Here is a 13451-nt window from a genome sequence, read left to right on the forward strand (position 1 = left end):
TTTTTATTTTGTACATGATTGAAAGAAAACTTCCTCTTATATTTCGTTTTAACTTTCGAAATAAATAAATTAAAAAACATATATTTTTAATTTATTTTTTTAGTTTAATTTTAGTTAGTGCTTAAAGTGTCAGCAAGAAAAACTCAACGTAAATCTGTAACTCAAACTGAAACATTTATTTATTTATTCAATAAGACTTCTTCTAAAAGCTTTTTAATCGTTATATGTAATAGTTTTTATCACTGATTCAGAAAGCAGTTTAAAGGAAGAAGAACCGGCAAGAATTTCAAAGTTGCTCTTTTAAAATCATGTCAATAAATAGTATTGTTTTCCATAATTCCAGAATAAATTGAAACAGATAGTTAGTTATAAATTTTTCTAAGTTTGATTAAGAGTTTTAAAAGAAACCAAGGTTGAAAACTGGAATTAATCTAGTTTTAAATCTCCAGTGACCATTCGCCTGGTAGTTGGTCCAGGCGAATGGTCACTACTCACTACCTATATGTATACATATAAATATATTTATTAAAATAAAAAAATATGGTATGGTGAAGATTATATGAGAAACGTTACATTAGTTTTTAATTTTTGGTAACTAAAGTATTTTATATGATTTAAACATTTAATACTTTTCCATTCTTAGGTTGTTATGGACAGAGAGGAGCTTGCTGTGTTCACCAGTTTTTAGAAATATATGAAGTTTTGAAAGTAATGAAGACAGAATAATGAAAGAATTGAGATTCTTAACATGATCATCTGAAACAGAAATATTCTAGAGCAGTAGAAACTAGAAGTTCTACTAACTGGCAACTAAGATCTGATGAAGGTTTACATGAGATAGGTGAGTCAAATTTTATAAGAATAAACCCTCCAATTATTATATATAAAACACTAATTCCAAGGCTTTTGACTGCGCTGTATTGGTGATAGAACTACTTTTAACTTATCAAATATTCATGGAATTGTGTGGATTCCCTATAATTTTCGACAGTCCACATAGAACTTTATCTTATGCTAGTATTTCAAACCCATACTTATGTCATTAGTTTTAACTAAGAAGCTAATTGAAACGAACTTTTTTGCTATTATATTGGCATACACTTTATGTCCCTTGACAAAATCCTATGAGGAATAGGCACGTGTCCCTGCTAAGGGAACTATATGGGCTGATGATGATGATGATGATGATATATTTCATTCCTTTCACAAGGCCCAGCTTATGTAAGCGATCGGTGGATGTAAACATGGACTTAGATTATCTAGATTTGTAATAAGAAGAAGAAATTGTTGAACCCTGTTGAACCAAATTAAAGTTGTAATAGATTTATAATAAGAAGAAGAAATTGTTGAACCCTGTTGAACCAAATTAAAGTTGTAATAGATTTATAATAAGAAGAAGAAATTGTTGAACCCTGTTGAACCAAATTAAAGTTGTAATTTAAAATAAAAGAAAATTTAAACGGATGCAACTTTATTTAAATGAAACATAGGCGGTTTTACATGCGGGCACGGAACCAAGACTCGAAGGAAGTTACTCTTGCGAAACCAGCAGGGAATCCACGTTGGCAGCCGCTGGCAGATCCGAAGGAAGTGATACCGATCTGTTGATAAAAAGAAGTTACATTTAATACAGAGTGTTCAATATCCTACCTATATTTATTTTACTGCTTGCTTTTAAGGAAAGAGACTCTTTCTAATATTCACCTACATATAGCTACACTATCAATGTGTTTCCTGGTTCAATTTTAAAAGATTCCTCAAAACAAGTAAACCAATGTGCAAAATCATGGCCATTATAAGTCGATGTCTCGGCTTTGAAAAGTCAAATTCTACCCGCAAGTTTAATCAAGAAAAATAATTAATTAACTGACCAGGAGAGCGTTGTTGTTGATGGTAAGAGGGCCACCAGAGTCTCCAGAACACGTGCTGCGACCGTTGGCACCGGAGACACAGAGTGTGGAGGCGATGATGGTGGTGGATCCGTAAACACGAGCGCACTCAGCGTTGGTGATGACGGGCAAGTTGACGTGTCTCAAGGGCTGGCTGTTAGTGATGGCTCCAGCAGCAGCTGTATCGAAGCAGATTGATTATAGCGACTAGCGAGTTATCTTCTGACTATTAGACCAATTCCATTTGTCGTGAAAAATATATCTAGGAAGAGACTGTATTCCTTAATTTTAATAGTTAGGCAAGACAGAGCTCAATTTTAAATTGGACTTTATAAATCTGTGAGCTCAGTAAAGATTTCTTTTATTATATATTTATTTTTAGAGACATTAAATAAATACTCACAGTCACCAGTTCTTCCGAATCCTGCAGCAGTAGCGGTAACACCGACGTATTGGTTGCTACCAGTAGCCATGGCGATAGCTCTGATGTTGTCTGAAATTAAATTTTCAATTATTGTGACTGTAATAAGAATTTATCCCTAGCTTTCAAAATTCTAAATTCATCTTAGACGAATAGTAATCCATACTAATATTATAAATGCGAAAGTAACTCTGTCTGTCTGTCTGTTATTCAATCACGCCTAAACTACTGAACCAATATGCATGAAATTTGGTATGAAGATATTTTGATACCCGAGAAAGGACATAGGCTACTTTTTATTGCGAAATATGTACCACGGGCGAAGCCGGGGCGGACCGCTAGTAAAGAATAAAATTCATTCATTTCATCATTAATTCTAATCGTCTTTAGTAAATCATGCACAAAATAATAACAGCTACTTACTGCTGAAGTTCACCCATGAAATAGTGGCAATGGCGACATCGTTAACAAGGGTGTCCATGTTGTAGCTTCCGTGCATTGTCACACTGTTGGTGTTGATGCGGGTACCGCCAGAGAAGAGCAGAGTGGAGCCAAGAACAACGGTGAAGCGATTGGCCTGGGACTGACGTGTGCGCCAGCAGTGAGCAGCAGTAACAATCCTGTTGTTGCTGATCAGAGAGGAACCGCAGACGGATTGGGCACCATTGGTCAGAGTGATCACCAAACCACCCTATAAGGCAAGGTATTAAATTTCACATTTTTCTGTATCGCTTAGCATAAATAAAACTAGATGCTCATGATTTATTAGCAGGCAATCAAAACTAATAATTCCTTAGCCAATTCTTTGAGAAATGAAAAATAAAATCGATTGAAAAACACAAGTATAAAAATAAATCCATATCATTCCAGGTGATATTGCTTCCCAGGGCGAAAAACGGACCGGACAAGAAGTATATAAACATCATCAATATTTTGTTAAAAATATAATTTAAATTTTAAAGTGCAAGTTCGATTTTGTTTTGGTATTAACTATTTTACAAAAATAAATCATGAAATAATAGCTCTTTCTTTTCCATTACAAATGTAACTAAGTAAGAGGAGGAGGAGGGGGGGAATAATGCCTAATGTTTCAAATATGTACATGAACTTACCATGTGGGGGAATTGACCAAGGCTGGATAAAGAACCGCCAATGATCCTGGAGCCGTCGAAGTCCAGAGCAGCCTCTGCCGCCTTGATGCGGGCAGCTTCAGGAATACCAATGACATTGTGGTAGTCCGTGACTATGGGCTCATACTGAGGAGCGGCGAGTGCCACTGAGAGACCGACGACTACCAGGAATAGTTTCATTGTGATGTAGTGTACCGTAAAATGTACCGTTTGAAAATTTTCTTTGTATTTTATACTTGATATTATCAGATATCGAAATCAATTAAGACGAGAAATATACCTAATATTGCTAATCAGCACTAATTCTGTATACTTATTTGAAATCAGTGTTATCTTGAAAACAGGAAAAAAAATTGTTTGTATTTTAAAATTACCGGAAAGAGATTAATGGTTTATCAAAATAATATAAGTATAAAATATAGATGTAAAAGCGGAAATAAAGATACGTGACTGACTAAAACGATCTCAATGATATTATTTATTGTTTAAGAAAAATATCAATTGATTATAATCATCTCTCATGTCACTTATCAACGATATTAGTTACAAATCAATGTTACAACTAGATTTCTAGATTAATTTGATTTTCAATAGCACTAATAAAAAAGAATCATCAAAATCGGTTCACAAAGTTCTGAGGTTACACACCTGAATACAAAAAAATATTCAAATTGAGAACCTCCATACTTTCTGAAGCTTCGGTAGATGGGTGGTATTATTTATAGAAAAATGTATAATTAAAACTAGGTAGTGGATAAATATATTAATATTTGCTATTAAGATAGATATAAAATTATCCAATAAAAGTAACTAGTTATTGTATTAATCCTTCTAAAAGCTTGCAGCTGTAATACTCTTTCGCGCGAAACGAAGACACCGTATCTTCATAAAATTTGAGAAGCCACAGGTTCCAACTATTACATCCATATATAGACCACAAGATACAAGAAAGATCGAGTCGATTTGTGATTTCTTCTTATCTACAAGCAAATTGATTATATTTACTAGACTATCAACATAGCTATATATATAGCTACATAGATAGCTTTCACTTTAAACTGATGGCATAAGCTCCACCATAAAAATTTTCAAATGCATCTCTCATAAAAATTGAAGACTTAAATTCGAAATTAAAATCGATGTATGTGGTCTAATATGGCTAAAATTTAACTAAAAATCATAAAGAACATACACATTTCTTCACATCTTAACATCTGAAACGATTTGAATGAAATTCAGGTCAGGACCACCTGACCGGCTAAGATGAATATTAATTAATTTATTATTTCTTTTTACACAAAACATGATGAGCCAGATACTTTTTACAATATTCTAGATAATACGATACTATATAACATAAGAACTATTTAAGAGCCAACAAAACGAGTGAGAAAATTCAAAATTAGGTTTTCCTATTAATATCGATTGCTGTCGCGCTATGCTTCAAGCCTCCCCCGTAGGTAGAGCGCGACAGACACAACTGCAGCTCAGGCCGAAAATACCTAGGAAAAATACGCAATTTCAATGTTCCGTAGTCCCCTGTTTCCTCCAATTCTGTACCCATTTAATTATTAGATAAATAATTTAGTAGAAAAAAGTATAGGCTATGTTCCTACGTTTTGCTTTTTTTATATAATGTTAAAAAATTGGTTTTACGGAAGACGGAACATAACGGAAAATCTGTCCTATTTCTTACGTTTTGAAAGATTCACATCTTTTTTAATAAATAAGATATGACTAAAAGGAAAACGTAGGAACATGGCTAAAGTTACCATAGATTAATAGTTAAAAAAATTGACTGTATGTAACAACGCTGAAATACTCATAGAGTTAAGTCTTGACACAAAATAATATATTATGGAGAATCTCAGGAAGGGCTATGGCCTCACCTCCATTAAAAATTGGAAAAAAATATGTATATACTTATCTCTATTTCTTAATAATATTGTGCAAAACTGATGCTTTTAATAATTTATATGAAGTTTTTATTCCGTAAAAGCACCGACGACAAAAGCTCTCTAACTTCGCTTCTATCAGAGTAACTACCTATGACGAAATTTCCCTTTGATAGTTCATCATATGATTTTCGTTTAAAATTAAGTCCCGTATCTTCTTGTAGGGTATGGGACAGCTGTTGTAATATACTAGTAATCTGTTACACTGATCCGTGTTCTTAATTAAATGGAATGTATACATTGGATGAAAGCGGCTCTACGAAACTCAATGGACCAAGCAAACAGAGAATTATAAAAATTGATTGTTTGTTGATTATTTTGTAACTAAAAATATATATATTTTTTAACTAGTGACTTCTTACTTTTTTATATGTAATATTACCTTATTCTGAATACAGCCTTACCTTTACAACTTCCTGACATTTCCTAACGAAACAGTTTACTGACAATTTCGTGACGTACTTGAAATATAATTTGAAAATGACCCGGGTAGCCACTCTTTCATTGGAATACGATATGGACTTGGCCCTTTTCTCAAAAGACCTGAAAACATGTTTACATGTTTTCAGGCATTTATGCCTTCTCCACTTAAAAAAAATGCGAAAGTAGGTAACTGTTTCTGCCTCAACCGCTGAACCGATATGGATGAGATTTGATACCGGTAAGCTTGAGACCTGAGAAAGTATTATGGGGGGATTAGAGATAGGTTTTGTCCCGGAATTCTAACGGAAACGGGAACTATGCGGAGTTTTCTTTATCTACCCGGTGAGGCCGCTGGCGGAAAACTGCGGAAATACCAATAAAAATAAAACGTAAAATTAAGGAATATAATCACTTAATTGCATTTTATGAAATTACATAATTCAACCATTAACTTTATCTAATAACGAGCATAGATTTCAAAGATGACACGCGCCGGTGACTATAGTGTAAATATATGATTAAATGGATAGATATTAACTTTTTCTTATCATTTAAGTAATGTTTACCTAGAAGATATATAAGCATTTATATAATAGTAATTAATTTAAATATTAGATTGTTTTATTTTATAATTATTATCATTCATTACCAAGTTACAATCTATTTTTTTTGTAACTACCATGTTCTATAGCGCGGTGAATTATGGTCAAAAGTCTGAACCTTACTATAGAACGCAAATATAGGCTGATGATGAAGTCTGAACGCTGAATAAAAGAACATTGTTACAGCTTCCTCTTAGAAAATGCACTACGGTGTATTTTGATCATACGAGCGAATGCTCATTGAGCTCATTCTAACCCCACAATTTTAAATTCCTTTAGTGTAAACAGACGTAGAGCATTCTTTCGTTGTTCTTAGTGCGTTCGAAAAGATTCTATGCAATGTTCTAGTACTGAATAACACAGAATACGTTTTTTCGTTTACACTAAAATGTCCCGAAATAATGCTCTTGCTCTTTGTTCGTTTGATGTAAATTCACCGAGTGCTGGATGTTAATCACCTATTTTTCCATAAGGAAAATTAGTTTGAAATGCAGAGTTTCAAAAATTATTACTTATCGGAAATTAATTACGATTGATTTGTAACTATGACATTCATAATAATTGTGATGGAAAATTTACAATGCTTACATGTGATTAAAATCTACAACTTAAAACTTAATGTTGATAATTTTTTTTAATTCCAAATCAAGGTTGTAAGGTAGGTTAAGTACAATCAAGATTATAAATAACAAGCTTTCCGCCCGCGGCTTCGCCCGCTATGTCTAAAACCTAATAAATTATGTATACAGGGTGTCCCACTATTGGTATACTAAACGCGAAGGGACTTGTAGTTTTGCATACACTGATCACGTAAAAAAATACTTAAACAACAAAATTACGACAAAAATTTTTTGCTAAATTTTTCCTGAAAATTCATGTTTTCTTCTCTAGCTTCGCGCAGCCGGCATGTACCGCTAAATGTGAGCATTTTGTCTATGAAAACATAATCTTAAACGATAGCTCACGTGCTGGTAGCAAAGTTGGGCGGGTTGCTTGTTATGGATGTACACATAGAGTTTTAAGAATTCATCTATTTAAAAAAAATTGCATCTGGAATTTTATAAGTATTTTTTACGTACTCAGCGTATGCAAAACTATAACCTCCTTTGAGCTTAGTATACCAACAGTGGGACACCCTGTATACTAAAACCTTCCTCTTGAATCACTCTATCTATTACAAAAACCGCATCAAAATCCGTTGCGTAGTTTTACAGATTTAAGCATATAAAAACAGTTATAAACAGTTAAATTGAGAACCTTCCATTGTTTTAGCAGCATTAATAAAAACTAAACTGTAGTTATGCATGCTGTGGCAGCTAGTATTTTTTCAGAATCTAGTATGTAAGGGGAAATATTGAAGCTGTTAACAAAGTCCCAGCATTTATATATTTCTACGATTAAAAAGGTCATAAAACTATGGCAGTATCGGCAAATGATTTGCTTTACGTAGTTAATAACAAGAAAATAGTTAGTAACAAAACAAAGACATAGCTGATAATGTTAATACGTTATTATTTTTCCAATTAAGACTTATTACAATATTTTGTTTGGGTTTTTACGCTATACGATAATCGCAGCTTAAAATGACTTACTAAATCCACTTTATCATTCTTAAGCTCGCCAATTAAATTACTAAGCAAATATCGTAATCCAATCATTATCTATTGATGTATTAACGTAAATTTTTTTACGAAGAGTTACAGCTAGGAGTTAGGACTATTTTTCATTTATATTCTTGAAAAGCTGAAATTCACTGAACTCATCAGTTTAGCAGGCAGGTGCTATGAAAACTTAAATCCTGAATAAATAATATTTTATACAGGCTGTCCCAGAACTCAACGTCAAGCCAAAACGGGGCGACAGGATTGATTGTAATTTGTAACCATCATGAGAAAAATCTATCCAATGCATTTTGAAAATTATGGGCATTTAAGAAAAACCTAAAAATTTGGTCATTTGGTTATTGTGGTTAATTGTTATTATGTATGTATAAAAAATACGATGTGCCTAGACTTAAGTGCATAAATTTTTCTGCAAGAGAAAAATAATAATCGGTTACTTATTTCAATTTTCCACATAAAATGTGAATTAAAGACAACTGCCATTGAACTCTTTCCGCAGGACAGGACAGAATAAAGAGACATAGGTACCTATACTTAATAAACAGAATGCCCGTTTTGCACTTAAAATATCTAATTTATTTTCCTCTAATTTTTGTTTTATAACTAACCTCTATCCCTTTCCTTGACCTTGAGATATGCAATTTTCCTAAAAAAACATAAGTACATTACAATTTTTTTATAGAAGTTGGTAAAGCTGGGATTTCCCACCACCGGCGATTATCACTTAATCTCTTATTAATCATTAACTATGACGTGTTCATTGTATTAGATACAATAAATTCTATTTAATCCTTTTATATGTTTGCTATTGATACCAACAAATTAGGTCGATTACGTTTTAATAATAATAATATTTCACACACGGCACGATCTGATCCCATACTAAGCTTTTCACTCGTGTTATGGAAACCAATAGGATCACTTAACTAGATACCAATAACCAATATGGTATATATAGTATATACCATACATTTTTATTTTAATATATAATTATACACAGATAATTAACACCCAGGTCCCAGACACAGAGCAAACATCGAATTTCATCACACAAATACACCCACTCTGCATGGGAATTGGCTATATGGGTATGTACCACGTACCATGTAGGTACCACGGGCGAATCCAGGAAAGCACAAAATCATTAAAATCGGCTCAGTACTTTTGTAGCCTATTCAATACCATCAAACAAAAAATCTTTCCTCTTTATTATTTATAGATTGCATCGATCATAAGGATCAAATCTCTTTTACAAACTTGATAATAAAATGAGCGGATAGCTCTATCATTTCCATTTGCTGAGACATGTTCTCTGTAGATACTGCTTTCTGAACCGGTGGTAAATAATTTAGTGGTAGTAATTAAATAGTAAGAATATTATGATATAATAATTATATGATTATGATTATTATAATAGAATAAAATTTCAATTTGTAGTTTTCTTTCACTTAACACATTTATTACATTAACTCCGCCCGCGGCTTCGCCCGCGTTTTCAAAGAAAAATCGGCATAGTTCCCGCTCCTGTGGGATTTTCAGGACACTGGACAAAACCTATCCTATGTGTTAACTGTTAATTCAAGTTACCCTCTAAGTGTGTGCCAAATTTCATTGTTCAGTAAGTAGGTATTTGCGTGAAAGAGTAACAAATATCCATACATACGTAAGTATCAATTATCAATTAGTATCATCATTATTTTTGCCTAACGGATCTTAGACGTCCATTAGTGACGGTACATAATAATTCAATAAAGGATATTTTATATTATTTATTTTATAACTAAGCATTTATTATAAAATATTTAGGTACTAACTTAGGGTACTAATATTAAGGAATTATTCAGATGTTTAGTCAACATCACTTATTGCACAACTTATTGGATGTCAATTATACATAAAAATATGTTTGATTGATGGAGGATTTATTTTATCAACAGTCACGTAAAATGATAAGTGCAATTTTATCATTGTAATGCGTTGCATTGCTGATGAGATTTAGGTCTAGCAGATATGTAAATTTAATTTTGATCTAGCTTTATACTTACGAAATGCATCAATTTAACAATCATACTCGCATGTCAGTCATATTTTAACGGTTATACGTAACTTATTTAGCAATCTGTGGTCATACTCCAGGCACAGAATTCAGGATCAAGTTCAGGATAGAAAATAGAAAGCTTCATCAATCAGCTGCTAGTTGGCATCTCATTCATTTCAATCATTAAATTAAAAGATGATTCATGGATGCCAGCACGTCATGCTGCATTATCACATTTAGGTTCCACTGCTGTCCGGGAGACACGTACGGGTCATCTTTTATTTACAGGAGTACCAAATTAGTAAGTAGTAACATATAAGCTTCTTGGTAGTTACAGTATTGATCTATAATAATTTAAAAAAAATATCTCAATAATTCTCAAAAATTATCCAACGTTATCTAATTGCCATCGAGAGCATCTGAAGATATTATGTGGAATTTGAGTAGATTTGTCATGCGTAAATGGAACTATGTTTTTGTATGTAAGGCTGGTTTCACAGCTGTCCGGGAGACCCGTACGGGTCCCGCCCACAGCGCTCTGAAACGTGGCGTCAGTACGATAGTGGCTTTGTATGGGCTCTACCCGGAGTGAGTCGCGTGCGCACCAATCCGCGTCGCTGTGAAACGATGTTCTAGTTCCTCGTGTGTTCCTCCCGTAGAAACAGCCCGTACGGGTCTCCCGGACAGCTGTGAAACCAGCCTTACATACAAAAACATAGATCCATTTACGCACGACAAATCTACTCAAATTTCACATATCTTCAGATGCTCTCGATGGCAATTTGATTACGTTGGATAAAGAATTGTGATAGTATTTGAAATTAATAGATTAATTCTGTAACTACCAAGAAGCTTATATGTTACTACTTCCTAATTTGGTACTCCTGTAAATAAAAGATGAGCAAATGTGGTTTTTAAATTCTCCACAATTAGTGATACAATGTTCAAATGAAAAGCAATCACTTAGGTTTTAAACGTTGATTGTATAAAATATTATTTACAGGTATTCCTCTTAAATTTAAAATGTCCCACATGTGATTAAAATGCTCAAAGGAAATTATAGATTAGCATGCGCTGATTTCATAAAAAATACTTAAGCCTAAACCCGTAACGTTAAAATATTTAATTTGGCATTGTCTACGTTAACATAATTTACTTTGACGTGCTGTCCCAATTTTGGTAAAAAATAAACTTTAAAACCATTTTCGTAAAATAGTACGTCTGTACACTGTTGCACCTAATCATAATTAATAAACTAAATCGGTTTAGTAGCTTTGCAGTAAAGAGCAACCCACATCAGAGGCGGCTCGCCCTAAGGAGCGCTGGTGCAGTGAACTCCCATAAATAATTATAATAAAATCATACTCCTTAATTTCATTATTAATATTAATTATTACTATTTAAAATCAATCGTAATCGTAAAAAACTACTGTCAATACCAATGAATATATATCCATCATTCCATCATTCCATACACCTGAATAATACTGTATTATACACGCGCGAAGCGGTGCGCTCACGATTGCGCTCCAATGAAAAAATATTTAGTACATTTCTTAATACGAAATCCAATAGGAGTGAAAGAGAGGGTTTGCCAGTGCCCTGCGCGCGTGAAACAGAAGATTTTCTATGGAAAAATAGCAAAATTCGGAGCGCCGCTCCCGCAAACGTTGCCGGTTCGTTTTTACCGCCGCGCCTGGGCGCCCGTACACAGGACAGTGATTGCGCGCGATGTTGCCACTCTCAAATATTATAAACAAACACTCGACTCTCGAGTCAACTTCAATGCACGCGCGTGAATGCAAATTCGGGAATTTTCTAATTAAAATCATAAGATACGTGTCGAAATAGTCTGTAGTTATCAGTATTGTGAGTGTGAAAATGAACAATTATAATGTGGCGTTCATTAAAAAGTGTGTTAAAACGTTACAAATTCGGCTTGAATTTAAAGCTAAGGGACTGCCACGGCCTGAACTTGACCTTACGCAAAAATGTACGAACAAAAACGAAAACATATACGCGTGTGTTTAAATCCGAACAATATTATGTGAAAACACCGTGGTTGTGATGAAAGCAACAACAGACATTTACGAATGTCTTGTCGCTTTAAGTTATAGATATTTTTGCACACCAAAAAGAAAGACGTATGTATTTCCTTTATAAGTAATTTTTTTGATAATTGTACTGCTTTACACCATGTATTTTCAGTGTTTTATTTCAAGTGAACACCCATAAAATTTTGTCACGAGCCGCATCTGACCCACATACAAACGTTAAAGTACTATTTTAAAATCCTATTGTGCCTAAGCCTAAGGTAACTCAAACAACTAACTAACGGTAACTTTTTTTTGTGTGGTGACTCTCAATGTTAGCCAGAAGGGCTTCTACATTTTAACGCGGACGCGTGGGTGAACTGAAGGTTCACCCTGGTAGCGACATGCGCAATGACCCTTGACGAGGATCTCGAACCTCGGCTTGGGCTGTCGCTTGAGTGGAGGAGGCCGGAACATATTATAGTCGGACGGGCGGACCTTGCTATTGAAATTTAAAAAGGAGCATAATATAACTGACATGAATGTAATCTGTGGATAACATCAATTGTAATTTATAATAATTACTAGCTTTGCGTTCCCTTTCCCGTGGGATTTCCGGGATAAATCTATCCTATCTCTCAAGTTGGATCGAACTGCACATGGTGTGCGAATTTTATTATAATCGGTTAAGTGGTTTTGGAGTCCATTGAGGACAAACATTGTGACACGAGATTTATATATATGTATTAAGATAATACAGGTATATATGTATATGTATGTATTTACTATGTAGTTATACTATATAAATATATATTATTCTGATTCTTGCACTTTTATTTATTATGCACCACCATGATTAATTTAATTATTTTCCTCGTCTTTTTTGGGTTGCCTGGTAGAGATCGCTGTTAGCGATAAGGCCGCCTACTGTACATTGATTAGTTTATTGTTAAGTTTATAAAATGTATCATATTTGGTGTACAATAAAGAATTTTTCATTCATTCACCAATACAAAGGAATATTTAGGTAAATAAAACACCATTATGTTTGTAATATTTATATTGTAATTCTAATAAATCTGTATTATGCATTATAAGGCATGCAATTTATATTTCTAATAATAAAATTATTACGTATTGGAAAAATAATGCGAGCAAGAGTATGAATATTGACTGGAATGATATCTTCTCGATCTTGTTTTTTTCTTCAATTTATATAAATTTACTAATTATTAAACTAAAAATGTTCATAAAACGTGACTTTTATTCAAATACTAGCTTTCCGCCTGCGGCTTCGCCCGCGTTTTCAAAAAAAAAACCCGCATAGTTCCCGTTCCC

The 13451-nt window shown here is 33.5% G+C and overlaps 1 protein-coding gene across 1 annotated transcript; it reads right to left on the reverse strand.

Moving 5' to 3' along the window:
* Positions 1-1467: 1467 nt before the first annotated feature.
* Positions 1468-3620, reverse strand: LOC149910117 (epithelial serine protease-like). The gene is made up of 5 exons (XM_090110564.1): positions 3423-3620; positions 2734-3001; positions 2293-2382; positions 1872-2068; positions 1468-1601 (listed from the first exon to the last, which is right to left on the reverse strand). The coding sequence occupies exons 1-5, from the start codon at positions 3618-3620 to the stop codon at positions 1497-1499; spliced, it is 858 nt and encodes a 285-aa protein (XP_089966690.1). The 3' UTR covers positions 1468-1496.
* Positions 3621-13451: the final 9831 nt, after the last annotated feature.

Source organism: Colias eurytheme, chromosome 2 (genome assembly GCF_061535395.1).
Source record: "Colias eurytheme isolate Ceu_HAF_F1 chromosome 2, ilColEury1 Martin Lab GWU primary, whole genome shotgun sequence".
Taxonomy (NCBI): Eukaryota; Metazoa; Arthropoda; class Insecta; order Lepidoptera; family Pieridae; genus Colias; species Colias eurytheme.